General features: G+C 36.4%; 1 protein-coding gene across 1 annotated transcript; it reads left to right on the forward strand.

The window, feature by feature from the left end:
• The first annotated feature begins 180 nt into the window (after nt 1–180).
• On the forward strand, nt 181–19,254 carry rab9a (RAB9A, member RAS oncogene family). Its single transcript, NM_001242974.1, has 5 exons — nt 181–334; nt 5,812–5,867; nt 6,440–6,472; nt 10,726–10,898; nt 18,726–19,254. Exons 4-5 carry the CDS (start codon nt 10,749–10,751, stop codon nt 19,179–19,181), a joined length of 606 nt encoding a protein of 201 aa, NP_001229903.1. The 5' UTR covers nt 181–334; nt 5,812–5,867; nt 6,440–6,472; nt 10,726–10,748; the 3' UTR covers nt 19,182–19,254.
• The last annotated feature ends 3,173 nt before the right edge of the window (nt 19,255–22,427 follow it).

Raw genomic sequence — 22,427 nt, forward strand, 5'->3', positions numbered from 1 at the left:
TGACCTTTTCCCAGCAATCAGAGAATATTAATCGCACTATTAAATTGAACAAAACTAGTGTAACAAGCCTATAACACAGATAATCATTCAACTTTAATTCGGTGGCCTGAACTTTTTTTTCTGTTTATGTAGCAACCCATCACGTGATCGCCTATCAGCCCGCGGCGTCACATGACTCACCGCAGCCAATAGGCTCGCAGGAGTGTGGCACCATCCGCGATCCGAGGAAGAGCCCATAAACTCGTCATGTTTGGGTTTATTGCTTGTTTTCTTTCTTTTTATCGCTTTCAGATTCGCTGTTATTGAAGCCCGATGTGCTCAAAGGCATCTACAGGTGAGACCGAGTGGCTTACAGCTCAAATGTGCGTTAAATCGGCGGGTTTCGAGCTCTAGCTAGCAGCTCCACACACACAGACAGAGTCAGTCAGGGCTGTGTTTATTTCCTTCATTATTCACTCTATCATGTCGGTTTAGCCTAAAGTTCAGCAGCTCAGCTCTGTCATTCACGGCTTTCATCGTGATAAATGGTGTTGTGGTGTGTGTAGTTTGTCGGTTGTAGGCTAGCCTGTCCTAAAATCTCTTGTTTTGCGTTTAGTTTTGGTAATATACGTTATGAATTAGGCCAAATGTCATTTATTTGTCTCCGGGTCATAATATAGTCCTTAATACAGTTCAAACAAATGACTTATAGTGTGTGTAATGTAGGGAGGAAGGTAGAATATATATATTATTAATCACTTATATTAATAATTAATACTAATTGTTGTATTAACATTTATAAACGAGCATTCTAACTTGTATGTATGTATGTATGTTTATAATATATATATATATATATATATATATATATATATATATATATATATATATATATATATATATATATATATATATATATGAGCAGTTCCAGCATTATGGATGTGACATTTGCTGTAAAAACTCAAGACTTAAATTTACATAGTAAGTATACGTCAACATTATATTGAAGCAACTGTTTATATTTTCCAAAACAGTTAACCACAGAGTTCTGGGAGCAGATAAATATTGATCTGTAAACATTTTTTATATTTTAAATAAGGGGAAATAAACATTCGTTTTGGATGTGACGAAAAAAGTCTGTGAGTTTGCAGTTAACATCATACTTTGTAGAAATTCAGTGAATTAAACTGCACAACCCAAAAGAAACAATAATCAACAGGATAAGAGTTGCTCTCTTTAGAACAAACATGATTGATTTTATTTTATTTGACATTTTTGCATGTATTAGGGAAAAGCTTCTTTACAAATGTGGCCGATGTGAAATTGCCTCTTGTGTGACTTTGGTAAATCAAATGTAATAGTTTGAAAACACTGACAGAGACATTTTTTGAGTATTCTTAAGGTGTAAAATACTTGCTTACACAAAAAAATTTAGAAACGGTTTCTCTATTTTGGTGAAAAATTTTTTTTTCATGGCAAGGTTGACATTTGCATGAAATTGCTGATGGATATTTTTTTTATGTATTTTGTATATAGTTTGTGTGTCATATAAAGTTGAAGTCAGAATAATTAGCCCCCCTGTTTATTTGTACCCCCAATTTCTATTTAACAGGGAGCAGATTACTTCAGCATATTTCTAATCATAATAGTTTTAATAACTCATCTCTAATAACTGATTTATTTTATCTTTGCCATGATTACAGCACATAATATATTCCTAGATATTCTTCAAGACACTTCTATACAGCTTAAAGTGACATTTAAAGGCTTCACTAGGGTAATTAGGTTAACTAGGCAGGTTAGGGTAATTTGGCAAATTATTGTATAATGATGGTTTCAACTAACTTCAACTATGTGTATGTGTGTATGTATGTATGTATGTATATATATATATGTATGTATGTATGTATATATATATATATATATATATATATATATATATATATATATATATATATATGAGCAATTCCATGAAAATGTCAACCTTGCCATGAAAAGAAAAATGTTTTCACCAAAATAGCGAAACCGTTTCTACATTTTTTTGCACAGGCAAGTGTTTTACAGTACTTTAAAAATACTTAAAAATGTCTCTGTCAATGTTTTCAAACTATTATATTTGATTTAACAAAGTCAAACAAATGGCAATTTCACATCCGTCACATCCATAACGAAAAAGTGTCACATCCATAACAAAGCTTTTCCCTCAAAAATGCAAATATGTAAAAAATAAAATAAAATCAATCAGTTTTGTTCTATAAAGAGCCAACTCTTATCCTTTTGTTGAGCATTATTTATTTTGGGTTGTGCAGTTTAATTCACAGAATTTCTACGAAATATGTTGAATACTGTAAACTCGCAGACTTTTTTTGTCACATCCATAACGCTTGTTTATTTTCCTCATTTAAAGTATAAAAATGTTTACAGATTGAATTTTTTTGATCCCATAACTCTGTGGTTAGTTGCTTTAGAAAATATAAACAGATGATTCAATATAATTTTAACGTATACTTTCTCTGCAAATTTTTTGTTTTGAATTTTTACTGCAAATGTCACATCCATAACGCTGGAATCAGCCATATATATATATTTATATTTTGTTTAAGTCAGAATTATTAGCCCCCCTTTTAATGTTTTTTTTTTATATTTCCTAAATTATGTTTAACAGAGCAAGGACATGTTCACAGTATGTCTGAAAATATTTTTTCTTTTGGAGAAAGTCTTATTTGTTTTATTTCAGCTAGAATAAAAGCAGTTTTTAATTTTGTTAAACCCCATTTTAAGGTCAATATTATTAGCCTTCTTAAGCAATTTTTTTCGATTGTCTCAGGAACAAACCATCGTTATACAGCAACTTGCCAAATTACCCTAACCTGCCTAGTTAACCTAATTACCCCAGTGAAGCCTTTAAATGTCACTTTAAGCTGTATAGAAGTGTCTTGAAGAATATCTAGTCAAATATTATTTACCGTCATCATGACAAAGATAAAATAAATCAGTTATTACAGATGAGTTATTTAAACTATTATGATTAGAAATGTGCTGATTGAAGAAATCTGCTCTCCGTTAAAAGGAAATTAGGGAAAAAGTAAACAATGGTGCTAATAATTCAGGGGGGGAGGGGGGGGGGGGGGGGGGGGGGCTAATAATTCTGACTTCAACTGTATTTATATTAGGCATGTGATGATAACCGGTTTCAAGGTTTACTGCAGTTTGGAAAAGTCAAGGTATTAAAACCGCAAAAATATTTTGTTATACCGGTACTAAGGTATATTTAAAGGTTTTTTTAAAGTGTTTTTTTTTTAATACGGAAACCTGTGTTTTTGAAGCTAAAAAAGATAGAAGAAGTCAACTGTTTATGTTAATTATGTAGCCTGAAATGTTTTATAAAATGTAATATATTGTGTTAAATGGGGGAAAGTTGTTGTTTTTACTAAGAAATGTAAAAAGAAATAATTTTACTGCAGTAAACACTTACCATGCCTAATACACACACACACACACACACACACACACACACACACACACACACACACACACACACACACACACACACACACACACACACACACACACACACACACACACACAAGTAACACACATACATTAGATTAAATTAGAATATGTTAAAACATTTTAATATTAAATTAAATAATAATAATAATAAATTATACTTTTATAATGTATTATTACAATATAAATTATATCTACATTTCTTCGTCAGTACTTTTTTTGTGTTTTATGTATGCTTGTGTATTTATATATAAATAAAGATTAACATCATATACACTTATTATGTAAATACAAACTTTTATTTTGGAATAATCAAGATTAATCGTTTTGGGAAGAAAAGTAAATGCAATAAAATGTGCAAATATTATCTACAGTATAAGTGCTCATTTACCATAAAAAAGTAAATAGTCATTTGCTTAACTGTACTCATAAACTCAGTCATCAGGCTCTCAGGTCTGTGTGAGTGAATGAAGTGACTGTATTATTATTGAAACCTTTGAGTGTGTGCGTGTGTGCGTGTGTGCGTGTGTGTGTGTGTGTGTGTGTGTGTGTGTATGTGCGCGCGCGCGCGTGTGTGTGTGTGTGTGTGTGTGTGTGTGTGTGTGTGTGTGTGTGTGTGTGTGTGTGTGTGTGTGTGTGTGTGTGTGTGTGTGTGTGTGTGTGTGCGCGCGCATGTGTGTGTTTGTGCGCACCGGTTTATCTACACTTGTAAAGGCTCAATTGTCCTCTCTTATGTAGTGTGATCTAGTGTTGACATCTCCTGGTCGTCACTAATTAATAGTGCAGAAGAGTTTTCACAGACTGTGTCATTAACCTGAGAGAACAACAATCAAGGTCTATGTGTGTGTTTGTGTGTGTCTTTGTGTGAATGGGTTTATTTGTGTGTGTGTGTGTGTGTGTGAGTGTGTGTGTCTCTTTGTTTCTGTGTGTGTGTTTGTGTGTGTTTTTATTTGTGTGTGTGTGTGCACGCATGTGTGCATGTATTTATCCGTGTGTGTGTGTGTGTGTGTGTTTTTGTTTTTGTGTGTTATTTGTGTTGTGTGTGTGTGCATGCACGTGTGTGTTTATCCTTCTGTCTGTGTGTGTGTGTGTTTGTGTGTGTTTATTTGTGTTGTGTGTGTGTGTGTGTGTGTGTGTGTGCGTGTGCACGTGTGTGTTTATCCTTCTGTGTGTGTGTTTGTGTGTGTTATTTGTGTTGTGTGTGTGTGTGTGCGCACATGTGTGTTTATCCTTCTGTGTGTTTATTTGTGTTGTGTGTGTGTGCATGCACGTGTGTGTGTTTATCCTTCTGTCTGTGTGTGTGTGTGTGTGTGTGTTTATTTGTGTTGTGTGTGTGTGTGTGTGTGTGTGTGTGCGCGCGTGTGTGTGCGTGTGCACGTGTGTGTTTATCCTTCTGTGTGTGTGTTTGTGTGTGTTATTTGTGTTGTGTGTGTGTGTGTGTGCACATGTGTGTTTATCCTTCTGTGTGTTTATTTGTGTTGTGTGTGTGTGTTTGTGTGTTATTTGTGTTGTGTGTGTGTGTGCATGCACGTGTGTGTGTTTATCCTTCTGTCTGTGTTTGTGTGTGTTTATTTGTGTTGTGTGTGTGTGTGTGTGTGTGTGTGTGTGTGTGTGCGTGTGTGCGTGTGCACGTGTGTGTTTATCCTTCTGTGTGTGTGTTTGTGTGTGTTATTTGTGTGTGTGTGTGTGTGTGTGTGTGTGTGCATGTGTGTTTATCCTTCTGTGTGTTTATTTGTGTTGTGTGTGTGTTTGTGTGTTATTTGTGTTGTGTGTGTGTGCATGCACGTGTGTGTGTTTATCCTTCTGTCTGTGTGTGTGTGTGTGTGTGTGTGGGTGTTTGTGTGTGTTTATTTGTGTTGTGTGTGTGTGTGTGTGTGTGTGTGCGCGTGTGCATGTGTGTGTTTATCCTTCTGTGTGTGTGTGTTTGTGTGTGTTTGTGTGAGTGTGTGTGTGTGCACATGTGTGTGTGTGTGTGTTTTTGTGTTATTTGTGTTGTGTGTGTGTGCATGCACGTGTGTGTGTTTATTCTTCTGTCTGTGTGTGTGTTTGTGTGTGTTTATTTGTGTTGTGTGTGTGCGTGTGCATGTGTGTGTTTATCCTTCTGTGTGTGTGTGTGTGTGTGTGTGTTTTATTTGTGTTGTGTGTGTGTGTGTGTGTCTCTTTGTTTATTAATGTGAGTCTGTGTGTATGATTGTGTGTGTGTGTGATTGTGTGTGTGTGAATGTGAGATTGTGTGATTGTGATTGTGAGCGTGCTTCATTCCAGCAGTTTAGACTCCATCATGTTGCCTGATTTTAATGTCTGCTGTTGCATGTGATGCAGGACAGAGAGGAGCACATGACCGACTGACTGACTGACCGCAGCTCAGAGAAACTACTGTGAGTCTCTCTCTCTCTCTCTCTCTCTCTCTCTCTCTCTCTCTCTCTCTCTCTCTCTCTCTCTCTCTCTCTCTCTCTCTCTCTCTGACACTTAAATAGATTTTAATGCTATTGAATTGTTAAAAATAAGTAAATAAAGCTGAATTTAAACTTGAAGGTAAAAGAAATCTCTCTGTTGACGACATGCCTTAATTCATTTACTGTAGGAATGCTTTTCTTATGTCCATCACTACTGTGGCAATAAGACAGTAATGTGCATCTATCTAGTGTAGTAAACGCTGACCTATATTTTACATCCAATACTGAGCATGAGTACAATGGCTTTATCTTTCTGTCTAAATGGGAGCTACATCATCATCATCATCATCATCATCATCATCATACTGCAACAACAATACAGTAGACCTATTCATGATAGATAATGAGGTTTAATGTGCTTTTATGACGTATTTCTGTGATTCGTCTCCTGTCTGTTGAATATTTAATGCAAACAACACATTAAAATACAAAGTAATCTGGAATAGTTCTGTGTGTTGGGATCTGATTTCTGATTGAGCTCTTCTCTGTTGTAGATTCTGAAGGATGATTTATTTGAGGCAGTAAAGGTAAGTAACATGATCATTTCTCAAGGTATTAGAAACATTCATAAAGCTCCAAGAGGACAAGAGGCTCCTATATTTATTCATTTATTATTGTTTATTTTGATAGAGTAAACTACTCCACTAGTCTAAAATGTGGACTTTTAAAAATATTTTTAATTATTTAAAACTATTAATAATTAATTATAATTAACTTTTTTATAATTTGAAATGTGTCTATTATGCTAATGTCAGTGTTGGGCAGCATAGATATATACACTAGATATCGCATAGGGACCCTGAGCATGCGTCAATAGCGCCGCCACATTGGTACAGTGCTCCCAAGGACAAATGTCATTCAACCGCACTAGTCAAGACAGTGTTATTACGTGAAGATGCGGGACTTTAGCGCTGTCTACGAGTGTAGTAACGAGCAAACAAAGAAAACAAAGCACAAAGGCAGAACATTTCATAGGTAATATTAAGTTTTTTTTTTGTTTTTGTTTGTTGTGAACTTTTGTGCTAATCAGGTAACGTTATTGATGATAACAGTCACTGCATTCAGCATACGGCAAAGCAGCTCCAACTCGCACTAAACACTTGGCTTATGCTAGTTTTGTTGAATAAAATCAGCAAACAATGCAAAAGAAATATGACAACGAGATGCTGCGCTGCCAGAAACTTGTATTATTGTCGCCTAACGTTAGTGAAAGAGTCGTTCGGGGGATTCATTCTCAAACGAATCGCTCCCTCCGTCAGTATGAGGAGTGAAAGCAGGAGAGGAGCTGTGTTTCAGGACATGATTAAATCAGATTTAACAGGGAGGGTGGATAGTACATTTCTGTACACACAAACACAAGCTTTTTGTCAGGAATGCCCGTGCGGTCACTGATCCATCAATTTAGAAAAGTGATGTAAAATTATAATTTTTGTAATTACAAAAAAAAAATTTACATACTAACATCCAGGAAAACTCCCGATCATAGATATATGTGTATATGTGTATATCTCTGGCTTTGGATGGCCACAGTCCTCCACTGTACCTTGGTCCTGCATTCATTTCAAAGGAGCGCTACCCTGTAGCAAGATGGCGGCGGTATTGACGCATTCCGTCCAATAGACCAGGGGTTCCCAAACTTTTCAGCCCGCGACCCCCAAAATAACAATGCCAGTGACTCGCGACCCCCAATATCCTCTGAGGTGGTTATAAATACAGAAACCTTGCATGCAATGACGCAAACACACTAATTAAATTTGTGTCAGTGCTTTAAATGTGCCAGAAAGTATAACCTGATGTTATAAAATCAAAATGCATCTGACGCTATTGCTGCCTTTAATATAATGTAATTACCCCAGGGGTCGCAATCCAATAGAACTAGTAACTATAAGCTACTATAGTAACTATATATTATATAGTAACTATAAACGACTATTTTTATTTTCAGTATAGTTATGGATAAAATATGTTAATTCTTATGGTTTAATAAAAATAAATAGATTTTTGGAAATCACCAGGCTACCCCCCTTCATTGCCCCGCGACCCCTCGGGGGGTCCCGACCCCCACTTTGAGAACCACTGCAATAGACAACAATAGGCCAGGCGACATCTAGTGTATATATCTATGGTTGGGCAGTAGCGTTGCTACAAGTAGTGATGCTACTAGCTTCACTACATTTCTTAGTAGCTTGGCGGTAGCATCGCTACTTTCTAAATCAAATAGCTTTTCAGTAGCAAAGCTATTTTATTAATCAAGTAGCGCAGTAGCGTCCACACAAGCTACATTTGCAGATCACAGATCAAAAAGTGACGGCACCGACATTCACGGAGCTGTGAGGCCGGTGTGTAGCCGATGAAAGTAAATTCATGGCTGTGTCCGAAACCGCAGACTTCCATACTATATAGTACGCTAAAATCAGTATGCAAGCCGAGTAGTATGTCCGAATTCATAGAATTCGAAAATCTGTATGCGAGAAGTACCCGGATGACTTACTACTTCCGGCGAGATTCTAGAGTGCTCATCCCATGCATGCTGCGCTATCCCATGATGCCCCGCGAGCGAATTCATGAATAGGAGTAAAGCGACGCAATTGACGCAGGTAGGTCACGTGACCATGATAAAACAGCGGATGTAGTACGCCCGAATTACATTCATACTTTTCACGTTCATACTGTATAGAACGTACTTTTCTAACTGCCGAGTAGTACGTTTAAATTCAAATGCAGTAACTACTGAGTAGTAGGCGGTTTCGGACGCAGCCCATATGATGGCTAGAATGAGGAATTCTTCTTCCTGTTTTACGGTGTTCGACAACAAACTTTTTGGTGCATTACTGCCACCTCTGGTTGGCGATGTCGCCAACCGAAATTTGCTTGATGGAAAGATGACTGAGGGAGAGAAGTTATTTCTGAAGTAGTATTCCTCGTGACCATACCTCGAGAAGTACATGTTAATATGCAATAACTTGTATATTATTCCAAAAAAAATCCCTTTATTATAGTATTTATTTTAAATGTGTAACACCTGGTTTTATTGGAGTTTTGTTTTAGCTGTTATGCTATATTGTGTTTCTGTTTAGTACAGCATACTGTTTACAGTAAATAACTGAACTGAACTATTCTGCCTCATATGTTTCATTGACCGTTTTATTGACCACTAAGATCAATGATTGACTTGGATTTAAATTGCTTCGATTTAAAAATAAAAAAATGCAAAAATAGCTTGGATGTGGCTAAGCTACTTTTGCCTTGTAGCTTTTAGCTTAGCTTGCTACATTTCCCAGGGGCTAGCTTTTAGTGTAGTTAAGCTACATTTTGAGTAGAGTAGCTGATAGCTTAGCTCACTACATTTTCCAAGTAGCTTGCCCAACACTGGCTAATGTACGCTCGGCAGTATGATGAATTTGTCTTGGATAACATTGTTTCTGTTATTATTATTGCTATTAAACAGTTTTTTAATTTATTTATTTTTATTGTAAAATAAGTGACAGTTTTTCAGGATTCTTTGATAAACTGAAAGTCCAGATATGCTGAATTTGTGCTCGATTTGTATACATTATTATCGCTTCTATTATTATTGTGTAATTGCATAGTTTTTTTAATATTATTATTATTGTTATTATGAGCAAACTATTCATTTAAAGGGCCATGAAACCCCCGTATCAGCAGGATGTTTTCACTCCTCTAGTTTGGACAAAGTCAGGAAAGTGGGTGTGTCTGGCTGTGTTAAGGTGGGAGTGTCGGGGGAGGGAAAAGGGGAAGGATTTGAATAAAAATGGGAGTTTCCATTTGGGCATGCGCTGATTTACACCAAGGCAAAACAAACACACACGCAGGGGAGAAAGAGAGTGATTGTGTTTAATGACGGTGGAATGTTTGATACCGCATGTCGTATAAGAGAAAAAAAACTCTGCATTTCTCTGCAACTCAGATGCACTCGGTAGGTCAGAAAGCCGTGTACAGATAGAGCGGTTAGGTGCGGAATAAAACCTAGCGGGAGCGGGACAAAAAAATCAGTCCGACGCAGACCTCTAGACCAGGGGTGTCCAAACTCGGTCCTGGAGGGCCGGTGTCAAGCATATTTTAGTTCCAACTCCAATTAAACGAATCTGAACCAGCTAATTAAGCTCTATCTAGGTAAACAAAAAACATTCAGGCAGGTGTGTTGCAGGAAGTTGGAGCTAAACTATGCAGGACACCGGCCCTCCAGGACCGAGTTTGGACACCCCTGCTCTAAACTGTCGCTTTAAAATCAAATGAGATTGTGCTCTTTTTTTTAAAAGAAGGCGGAGCTACAAGCGCCTGTGCATTACCATAGCAGCAGATGTAAAACAGCTTTAGTGTTGTCAGTGCTGGTCAGGTCTGCAGGTTGTCATTGGTCAGTGTGTGCTTCATGCCTCTGTCGGTCTATGAAGATTCCTGTCGCTGTTCATCTAAAACTCCACATCTATAATCCTCTGAGTCTATGCTGACATCATCTTCAGCAGCTCAAACACTCTAATGGCTAATGGACAGACGGCTGCTTCTCACTCAGGGCTGCTGTTTATGCTAATGAGGGAGAGATGGGCACTAGTGGGCGGGGCTTTCCCCCCTGATGACATGTACAAAGGTCATCGAATGTCAATCAAAGTGTTTCATTCATCAAGTCTGATTAACAAACACAATTAATTCATGTTTATCATTAGAGGCTGGAGATATTCACACTGCTGACACATAACTGGGTTTACACACCTTATAAAAGTGAGTTTAATAGGTGCCCTTTAAACATGTCTCTCATATTCAGTTCACAGGACGAGGATTACAGCCATGTCATCTAAATCATCTCTCCTGAAAGTGATTCTGCTGGGTGATGGCGGCGTGGGCAAAAGCTCGCTCATGAACCGATACGTCACCAACAAGTTTGATGCTCATCTCTTCCACACCATCGGTGTGGAGTTCCTCAATAAAGACTTGGAGGTACATTTTCTACTGTAAATACAGTTGAAGTCAGAATTATTCGCCCCCCTGTTTATTTTTCCCCAATTTCTGTTTAACGGAGAGCAGATTTTTTTCAACATTTCTAATCATAATAGTGTTAATAACTCATCTCTAATAACTGATTTATTTTATCTTTGTCATGATGACAGTAAATAATATTAGACTAGATATTCTTCACGACACTAGTATTCAGCTTAAAATCACATTTAAAGGCTTCACTAGGGTAATTAGGGTAAAGTTAGGGTAATTAGGCAAGTCATTGTATAACAATGGTTTGTTCTGTAGACAATCCAAAACTAATATTGCTTAAGAGGGCTAATAATATTGACCTTTAAAGCTATTAAAAACTGCTTTTATTCCAGCCGAAATGAAACAAATAAGACTTTCTCCAGAAGAAAAAATATTATAGGAAATACTGTGAGAAATTCCATGATTTGTTCAACAGCATTTGGGAAATATTTGAAAAAGAAAAAGAAAATTCAAAGGAGGGCGAATAATTCTGACTTTAACTGTAAATAACATCTTCATAATCTAATACAGACATAGAAGTTGCAGCAACAAGCTTCTTTTTAGCTTTAAAAGAAAAGATTTACTTCTAAAATAGAAGCCTGAGATCACACACACACACACACACACACACACACACACACACACACACACACACACACACACAAAACAAATGTACAGGTGTGTGTAATGCAGTGTGTATGGGGGCAGGACAGTAAATCTGACGTTATTCTCTTATCTGGCTGCCATTGTCAGTCTCGCACTATTTCTTTGCTTTTTCCGAAAGTCTTGATAACACCATCTTGGAGTTTTTCTTTTAATATTTCATCAAATAGGATTGGGAGAGGGCAACTAATCATTTACTTGCATGCATTGTGCTCTGAGTTTACCAACTATGATGACCTCTGCTGCTGAGAATCGCGCACATGTTAAAAGGGTTCAGTAGATAATACATGCAAAAAAAAAAAAAAAAGACTTTTTTTATTGTCTAACACAGGGGTGTCCAAACTCGGTCCTGGAGGGCCGGTGTCCTGCAGATTTTAGCTCCAACTTGCCTTAACACACCTGCTCATATGTTTTCAGAAAGCCTAGTAAGAGCTTGATTAGATAGCCTAGGTGTGTCTGATTGGTTTTGGAACTAAACTTTGCAGGACACCGGCCCTCCAGGACCGAGCTTGGACACCCCTGGTCTAACATATTTATTATGAACTAAAATATAATGGAAGTCAATGGTTACAGGTTTCCTACATTTTTCAAAATATCTTCTTTTTGCATTCAACTGGATAAAGAAACCCTTAAAGGTTTGGAACAAGTAAGGGATGAGGAGTAAATGATGACAGAATATTCCTTTTTTTGGGTGAACTGTCCCGTAAGTGGGATAGATTGTTAGAAACCTGTAACCATTGACTTACATAGTCGAAAAAACAAATACTACGAAAATACCACCAATGGTTGCTGGTTTCCTACTTGTTTTTTTTTTTTTATATAAAGTACCCAATCATACACCCAACGCAATAAGACACAAGACGTATTTGACGCGATTTGTTGCTCTTCTCAGACCCTCGCAACTGTAATTTTCATGTTTTGCGCCACATTGTTTAAATGGCAAATCCATTTGTGCCCTTCTGTGGTGTGGTGTGTGTGTGTATGTGCGTGCGTGTTAAGGAGGTGTATTTAGGCGCATTTGTTGGAGCGTTGCTATTTTGAGGAACTGAAATAGACCAACAGCACCATTGACCAACTAAAAGCTGCTCTAAAGTCCAGCAGAGCGCGTTAGTTATGCACCTATGCAGATCCAAACACTTACACACTGCTGAATACACACAGCAACACACAAATATCTTTACAGATGAAAACATGATTATTTTCTACATCAATATAAACAGCACTGCCTCCATGCCTTCTTCACCTCGGGGGGGTTCTTCCGTTCATTCATGATGATCTGCATCTGTATAATGTGATTATTATTAGCATAATTATTTATTATATGCATATTTATATTTGCTTTATTAAACACAAGTGTAGATGTGTCCAGCTGTGGGGTTGTGGAGACGTCTGCATCACCATATGGGGCATAAGAACATGACGTGTGTTTGATATATCTCAGTTTTCTGACCACACTTCATTATTATTGCTCATTTATTCCTTTGCTGGAGATTAGAACTGAATTTAGAAATAGTGTTGAATCAAATCTTTGTGTTTAACAAAGAAATTAAATATGTGGGCTGATGGATGTGTTCAATGGAGTGAGTTTCCACCGTTTCCTCACTCCACCAGAGTAAAGGAGTAAAGAGTGAAAGTAAAGTAAAGAGAAAGTAAAGAGGCTGAATGGAGGAGGCTCGTTCTTTATCCTTGCGCTGCAGATGATCTGTTTAACTGTTTTCTCATGAGTGAAGCGTTCTGTTTTTACACTTATAAAGTCACCATATAAATAGCAAATGCACCATGGATCGATGCACCTGACTCTTAAAGGGAATGAGAGACGAGACTCTGATTTGTTTAATGCACGTTATGCTTAAAACACGCCCAGAACTCTTTAAGAGAATAAGCATAAGCCTGTTAGACCATGCGCCGGGGGTGCAGAGCGCATTCTTCTGTCCTTAAAATGGCAAAAGTGGATTCAGACATGCCCTTAATGCTTTTGCGCCACAAGCTTTAGGGCTCTATTTTAATGATCTAGGTACAAAGTCTGGAGTGCAGCGTGCAAAAGCATTAAAGGCATGTCCACTTTTGCTATATTAAGGATGGGAAAATTCGCTTTGCACCATGGTGCATGGTCTAAAAGGGTCGAGCTTATTCTCTTAATGAGTTCTGGGTGTGTTTTGAGAATAAACCAATCAGAGTCTCATCTCCCATTCCCTTTAAGAGTCCGGTTCATTGCGCCATAGCGCATTTGCTATTTACATGTCGACTTCGTAAGTGGAAAAACTGAAAGAAAACAGTTAAACAGAGCATCTGCAGCGCGAGAATGAGAGAGTGAGCCTCTTCCAATCTGCCTTTACTTTCACTCCTTTGTGGAAAAGAAAACGTGTTGTACACACAGACATCCAATAGCCTACATAATTAATTTAGTTTGTTAAGAGCAAAGATTTGCTTCAAAACTATATCTAAATTCATTTCTAATTTCAAGCAAAGAAATAAATGAACAATTATAATGAAGTGTGGTCAGAAAACAAGCGTTGTGTTCTTATGGCCCATATGCTGATGCAGACGTGTCCAAAACCCCACAGCTGGACACATCTACACTTGTATTTATTAAAGCAAATATAAATATGCATATAATCAAAAAAACTGCTAATAATAATCACATTATACAGATGCAGATCGTCATGAATAAACTGAAAAAGCCCCCCGAGGTGAAAAAGGCATGGAGGCAGTGCTGTTTATATTGATGTAGAAAGTATGCTAATATATTTTTTAAATATTTTATTTCTTTAATTGTTTTCATCTGTAAAGATATTAGTGTATTGCTGTACATCCTGCGTGTTTAAAGGAGTGTGTACGTACGGTGCATAACTAAGCGTGCATGACTTTAGACCTGTTTTTAGCTGGTCTATTATACAGTCTATTTTAGTTCCTCAAAATAGCAACACTCCAGTAATGCGCCTTCACACACCTCTTTTCTACACTGAAACACCCATGAGTCCACAAAGTGGCGCAAATGGATTTGCTATTTACACAACGTGGCACAAAAACAGCAAAATTAAGGTTGTGTGAGTCGGAAAATAGTAACATGTCGTGGAAACTGTTGCAGAAAAAAGATTCTGGTCTGCAAAAGTCTTTAAGTCAAATTTCTCAAAGTCTGAGATCTCCGAAGTCTTTAGGCAAAGCACTTTGTCACAGCATCAGTAACAACAGAGACAGGTCGTTCGAGTGTCTGCTGAACATAGGCTTGTACATAGTTTAAATACACTTCTGTGTCTTAATACTCCATCCAAATTTACGGATTACACACCTCCATCAGCTTCTCCGCTAATGAGATCTTAAATCTCTTAGGTGCCCGACACTAATAGAATTTCAGTGTCTTTCAGGTGTCTTACCCATGTCCAGTAAAGGTCTTTCCTTCCTGTGTTGACTCCGCCAAAAACAATGCTCAACAATATATCTTGTCCACTGAGCTGTCAACTGTACGTTCAGCTGAAGTTCATGGGTACTCATATTTTTTAGATGTCATTACAAATGAGTGTGGGTGCACGTGCAGGTGTGCCTTATCATGAGTTACAGAACAGAACGCAGGTGTCCTTATGGCCTTGCATCCATAAATCTACCCTCATTGTGACATTAATGCTGCTCTTCTAATTTATCTTCTCATCTCTGACTGCATTTACACAGAATGACTTTTTCATTTACCAAACCACACATACCTGATAATAATGCCGCAGGTATGGGTAATAATACAATATATAATTATAATAATAATACTGAAATCACACAAATAAGCATATAAATGAGAGTAATACATTCTTCAGAAATTCATCAAGACACAATGAATTCCCCAACAACACGCATCTTGCTTCTTGTTGTGCCAGGTGTATGATAGAGCTCTTAGACTTTGCACCTAGACCATTAAAATAGAGCCCTGGGGTCCGTTATTCGTACGTGGATTACTCGGTTAGCTGGATTTGGTTATTGACGATATGACATGATCCAGGATTGTTTATTTCTTCAAAGCTGATCCGAGAGTTGTTATCATAGCAACCCTGTCGTAGCTCAACCCTGATCGGGAGCAGGTTCATATCTTATAAACAGGATTATATTGGCTCAGTTCAAGCAAAAATAATAGAGAAAGTATGTGCTGGATTCTGATATTTTACAGTAGTAGTTATATACACTTGGGAAATAGTAAATATTTTTTAACTATATATATATATATATATATATATATATATATATATATATATATAAAGTTATAGTTATTAATAAAATAAATAAAGTTATTAGGGATGTAACGGTATTGTAAATACCGTCATACCGCAATATTAATTTTTTTCGATATTACCGAAGTCGCATGACTCGGTAAAACTATAGGTCTTCTGAGAAAATTTGCTCAGGCGAATGAAGCGAACGGGAGATAGCGAAAACTACAATTGCCATCAGCCCATGCTTGACCATAATCCCTTGCGGTCTGTTGTCGCTACAGATCCAGTAATGCGGAAATGGAGTGTGCTGCTAGAAGCGGGGATGAAAAGAGCTGGAAAACTCTAAAGCGGGTCGCACACCAGAAACGGCGAGCGCCATGTATTTTAGAATTCTAAACATAGGTTTCTATCAGGATACACACACCGGCGCCGCAAGATGGCGGCTGTCGACGGCGCCCGGCGACGGCTCAGGACGCAGTTCATTTTTCAGCCGCGCCACAGAGCGCCATCTGATTAGTTTCATGTTAAATATCATTCGAATGTGCGCGTCTGGTGTGTGATACTTATAAACTGTCATGTACATCTGAAAACGGAGGCGGGGCTGCAGACATTCGCCTCTCTGATTGGGGCTTTTCCTGAATATTAAGTAGCCTAACACGCACAGTTCAGTCCTGCATAATCTCCGTGTAAGTTCAGACTTCGCAAGTTTGATCAAGGCTGCAGTCTCTTCTTCTCAGTTTGATATGGAAAAGCAGACTATACCGAGGACACGGGTAAATCTTCAAAGGGAACAGTGTACTTTATAACTTCATTCACATCACCCTGGCTTCGTTGTTTCACTTTCTCAACAATAAAATGTAAACATGATTTAAGGAACTGCCTATTTTCATTTTAATATTAGCAACTTAACAGACAGCAGACATGTTGAGGCGTCGTGCTGCATAAGATGAGCGTCATCTTCACTGTGTGGATATTTATAACAAAACGGAGCCGATAAAAACACTGCCTCCTTTCAATTTCAGTGAAAATACGAAACACAGCCTCTCTTTTGCTGAATATCAGTTTTAATAATCGATAATGGCCATTTTAAAAGTATAACATACAATAAGTTTATACATTATAGGAAATAAAGGCAAGCGATCAGTCAATATACAGAATGTACGTGCTTACATTAATCATTAACTTCTCTTTGCGCTCTGCCAAAACACGTTACCTGAGAACAAGTAATAGATTCCAATGCCCAAAGTCAGGGAATATGTCGTTAGATAAAGACAAGATAAATGAAATATCCCGTTTAATAAATATAGTGAGATTAGATCCAGCGGGAGATGCTTGATGAGAAGTCCAACTAGCAGAGCTCTCATCTGGGTAGATGGGCTGAGTGTGATTAAATGTTGAATGTGATGAGTTTTCAACAATACTAAATTTAAACTTTATTTTTTTACATGGTTTAATAATTTTTTGTTATTAAAATTGAAGTTCCTGTTTCAAAGCTTACAGATAGATGGCTAATTTGTATGTCATTGACACTTTTGGCACTTTTTTGGAGTATTTTCATAAGTTTTGTTTTTTCCTGTAAATGATTCAATAAATACCGTACCGTGACATTCATACCGAGGTATTACCGTACCGTGAAATTCTGATACCGTTACATCCCTAAAAGTTATACATATTAATAAAACTTATGTAATCTGCACCATCGAAATGAAAGTACAAAGACTGCCACCTGGTGGTGCAAAGAGAAAACTTATTGATATGAACTTTTTAGATCGCTTTAGTACAAATTGTGTATAATAGAAATGCACAATATGTGACTTTTTTAAAGCAATAATACATTTATGCAGTCATAAACATGTTTTAATAGTTAATATGCCAGTGATTTGATGCTTCACAAAAGTTGCAGACGCCTTTACCAATATCAAAATGCTTTTGTAAACATCCAGTTATTCTTTACACCGATTAAAAAAACGGCTACTATAATAAAGAAAATCTTCTCTAAATGTAGAACTAAATACATTGATTTGCATTGAAATAAATGATGAATACTCTTGACACATGAAAGTGTAAAGCCTGCAGCCCACAACAAATGTGGAAGGTTATTGCGGGTCATATTTAACAAGCCGTTTACTGCTAATTTGATGTAATTTTGCTGACATGGATAATTGAATATTAATCAGATGATGTCATTATGCTGCTGTGCCGTCAGCCAATCGTTGCATTGCTGATCATGATTTCGAGGATCGATAGATCAGTCCTTCTCCACGCATGCAGCGATCTCAGATCAGTTCATCCAGACATTCTAATCTGATTCGCAAACTTGTTTGAAAATTAGCCAGAGATCAGTTATCGAGATTAAAAGATCCCGGATCTGCCAAATCATCTTAGAGCATTTAAGCGAGGTACGAAAAACAGACCCTAGAATATCACTATTATATCATTTTGAACAATGTCGGAATCTGGTAACCATTAACTTCCAATGTATTTATTTCATGAATATGGAGGTCAATGGTTAGAGCTTTCTAACACAGAAGATATTCTGAAGAATAATAACCATTGACTTTCATAGTCAGAAAAGTAAACACTGTGCAAGTCAGTCAGCGGTTGCTGGTTTCCTACATTTTTTACAATATCTTCTGTTTGCATTCAACTGAATAAAGAAACCTTTAAAGGTTTGGAATTTGTAAAGTAAATACTGTAATACAGTAGTCGCCAAACTTGTTCCTGGAGGGCCGGTGTCCTGCAGATTTGAGCTCCAACCCTAATCAAACACACCTGAACAAGCTAATCAAGGTCTTACTAGGTATACTTGAAAGATCCAGGCAGATGTGTTGCGGCAAGTTGGAGCTAAACCCTGCAGGGACCCTCCAGGTGACCCCTGCTGTAATAAGTCAACCAGTGTATTTGTAAAGCATCTCAAATGTTGCCTTTTTTTCCTGCATAGGTGGACGGCCGTACTGTGACCCTGCAGATCTGGGATACGGCCGGGCAGGAGCGCTTCCGTAGCCTCCGCACGCCTTTCTACCGCGGCTCCGACTGCTGCCTACTGACCTTCAGTGTGGATGACAGCCAGAGCTTCCACAACCTGGTCAACTGGAAAAAAGAGTTCATTTATTACGCCGACGTCAAGGAGCCCGAAAGCTTCCCGTTTGTGGTTCTGGGAAATAAACTGGACGTTTCGGAGCGTCAGGTGAGCAGTGAAGAAGCGCAGGAGTGGTGCATGGAGAGCGGTGGATACCCGTATTTCGAGACCAGTGCAAAAGATGCCACTAATGTCGCGGTTGCGTTCGAGGAGGCGGTGAGAAGAGTGCTGTCTCTGGAGGACAGACACGAGCATCTGATTCCTACAGACACTGTGAATCTGCACAGGAAACCGCGCAGCGCTACACAGTGCTGTTAATGGAGGAGAGGCAACTAGCTATTTGAATGGGATAGTTCACACACTGAGATATTAAAGTCTACTCACTTGTTCATTTTTGCCCTCAAATGTGGTTTTGTGAGTTTCTTTGTTCTGTTGAACACTAAAGAAGATGTTTTGAAGAATGTTGTAACGGTTGGCTTTCGTAGTTGGAAAAATAAATTCTATGGAAGTCAATTGTTACAGGCTTTTTTAACATAAAGTATATTTTGAAGAATGTTAGAACGCTGTAAGCTTTGGCTTCTGTAGTCTGAAAAATAAATGCTATAGAAGTCAATGGTTACAGGTTTCTAACATAAAAGATGTTTAGAAGAATGTTTAAAAGCTGTAATCAAAGACTCTCATAGTCAGAAAAGTAAATACAATGGAAATCAAAGGCTACAGTTTTCCTCTTTTTTTTCAATATGTAATACACTCATTACACAATTATTTAGAAAAATGTTTGAAAAGAGTAACCATTGGCTTCCATTGCATTTATTTTATATTTATAGAAGTCAATGGTTACAGCTTTCTAACATAAAAGATAATTTGAAAAATGTTAGAAAGCTATACGCATTGGCTTCTGTAGTCAGAAAAATTAATACTGTAGAAGTCAATGGGTTTTTTTCATAAAAAAATTGTGAAAATTTGTTAGAAAGCTTTAACCATTGGCTTTCATAATCTGAAAAATTTGTATAATGGAAGTCAATGGTTACTGGTTTCCTTCTTTAAAAAAAAAAAAAAAAAAAACTAAACTATTGCCTCTTTTTCTTTATATATATATATATATATATATATATATATATATATATATATATATATATATATATATATATATATATATATATATATATATATATATATATACATATATACATACATATATACATATATATATATATATATATATATACATATATACATATATATATATATATATATATATATATATATATATATATATATATATACATATATACATATATATATATATATATATATATATATATATATATATATATATATATATATATATAAAGAAAAAAAAGAGGCAATAGTTTAGTAACAGCTTTCTAACGTTCTTCAAAATATCTTTTTTTACGTTAGAAAGCTCTACTTATTGACTTTCATAGTCATAACATAAATACAATGGATGTCAATGGTTACCAGTTTCAAAAAAAATTCTAAATAATATTAATATAAATGATATTAGATGTTTAGGGGCAAAAGATGTTAAAAACTTGTAACCATTGACTACCATAGTATTTATTTTTTCCAACTACGAAAGCCATTGGTTACAGCTTTCTAACATTCTTCAAAATATCTTTTATGTTAGAAAGCTCTAACCATTGATTTCTATAGTCATAAAATAAGTACAATAGAAGTCGATGGTTACTGGTTTCAAACATTTTTCTAAATAATGATATAATTATAATAATAATTATTATTTTCATATATATATATATATATATATATATATATATATATATATATATATATATATATATATATCACTATTATATTATTATTTTGAAAACTGTTTGAAACCGGTAACCATTGACTTCCATAGTATTTATTTAATGACAATGGAAGTCAATGGTTACAGCTTTCTAACAAAAAATAAATAAATAAAAAATGTTAGAAAGCTCTAACCACTGACTTCCATAGTATTTATTTTATGACAATGGAAATCAATGGTTACAGCTTTCTAACAAAAAAAAATGTTAGAAAGGTGTAACCACTGACTTCCTGAGAAGGAAAAATATCGCAGTTTTGTTATTATTTTGAAAATCTTGAAATCTGTTAACTATTGGCTTCCATTGTATTTATTTTATGACTTTGGAACGCAATAGTTAATTTCAAACATAAAATATATTTTGCAGAATGTTAGAAAGCTGTAACCATTGACCTCCATTGAAGGAAAAATAAATACAATGGAAGTCAAAAGTTATTGGCTTCCTACATTTTTCAAAATATCTTCTTTCTGTGTTCAACTGAAAAAAAGAAACCCTAAAAGGTTTGGAACGTGTAGGATGAGTAAATGATGACAGAATTTTCATTTTTGGGTGAACTATCCCTTTAAGTGAGTTATTTAAACATGCACTTACTAGTAAACACTGGGTGATTTATGCTCTGTAATTGACCTTACAGCAATTCAGACGGGTTTTATATGTGTGTCTACAGTATAATATTAGCGGATATGATCACACTTTACAATAACATGTCATTACTTAATAGGGATAGTTCACACAAATGTAAATCTGCTCGTCAATCAAGTTCTGATTATGGTTTTATTCTGGTGAGCACAAAAGGAGATGTTTTGAAGAATGTCAGAAAGCTGTAACCATTGGCTTCCATAGTCAAATGGATGAAGTAAATACTACTGAAATTAAAGATCATTTACTCAACTTTCACTTGTTTTAAACCTGTTTGAGTTTCTTTTTTTCTGTCGAACACATCATGATTTTAATTATTATTTTTATTTTAAAAAATGATTGACCTCCATATTATTTATTTCATCCATTTGACTACGGAAGCCAATGGTTACAGCTTTCTGACATACTTCAAAACATCTTCTTCTGTGCTCAACAGAATAAAACCCTAATCAGAACTTGATTAATGAGCAGATTTACAATTTTGTGTGAACTACCCCTTTAATGTATTTACTTACACCAGGCATGTCCAAACTCGGTCCTGGAGGGCTGGTGTCCTGCAAAGTTTAGTCCCAACCCTAATTAGACACACCTGGGCTAGCTAATCAAGCTCTTACTAGGCTTTCTAGAAACATCCTTGCAGGTGTGTTGAGGCAAGTTGGAGCTAAAATCTGCAGGACACCGGCCCTCCAGGACCGAGTTTGGACAAGCCCGACTTACACAAACTAATAATGAACAATACTTGTACAGCATTTATCAATCACACTTCATCATTTACTAATGCATTAAAATCCAAATTCATGCTTGATAACATAAGTTACTGCACTGCGAGTTAACAAACTAACAGTGAATGACTGTATTTACAATAGCAGAGATGAGTAAATACTGTAGTAAATGTATTGTTCATTCCCGTATTTCCAGATCAGTGCAAAAGATGCGACTAATGTTGCGACACTGTTAATATAGTGCCATTAATGGATCTAAATAGCTATTTCCAAATGCACTTACTAGTGAACACTGGGTGATGGATGCTCTGGATCTGAATTCACATGGCTTTTATATGTGTGTGTCTACAGTATGTTATGATTTGGTCACA

The sequence above is a fragment of the Danio rerio genome, chromosome 9 (assembly GCF_049306965.1).
Source record: "Danio rerio strain Tuebingen ecotype United States chromosome 9, GRCz12tu, whole genome shotgun sequence".
NCBI classification, from domain to species: domain Eukaryota; kingdom Metazoa; phylum Chordata; class Actinopteri; order Cypriniformes; family Danionidae; genus Danio; species Danio rerio.

What these genes read in the sequence shown, in the direction of transcription:
- rab9a (NM_001242974.1), top strand. Translation starts at nt 10,749, where the DNA reads ATGTCATCTAAATCATCTCTCCTGAAAGTGATTCTGCTGGGTGATGGC. An exon ending in TCCTCAATAAAGACTTGGAG is followed by an intron (nt 10,899 to 18,725) that starts GTACATTTTCTA and finishes TTTCCTGCATAG; the next exon opens with GTGGACGGCCGTACTGTGAC.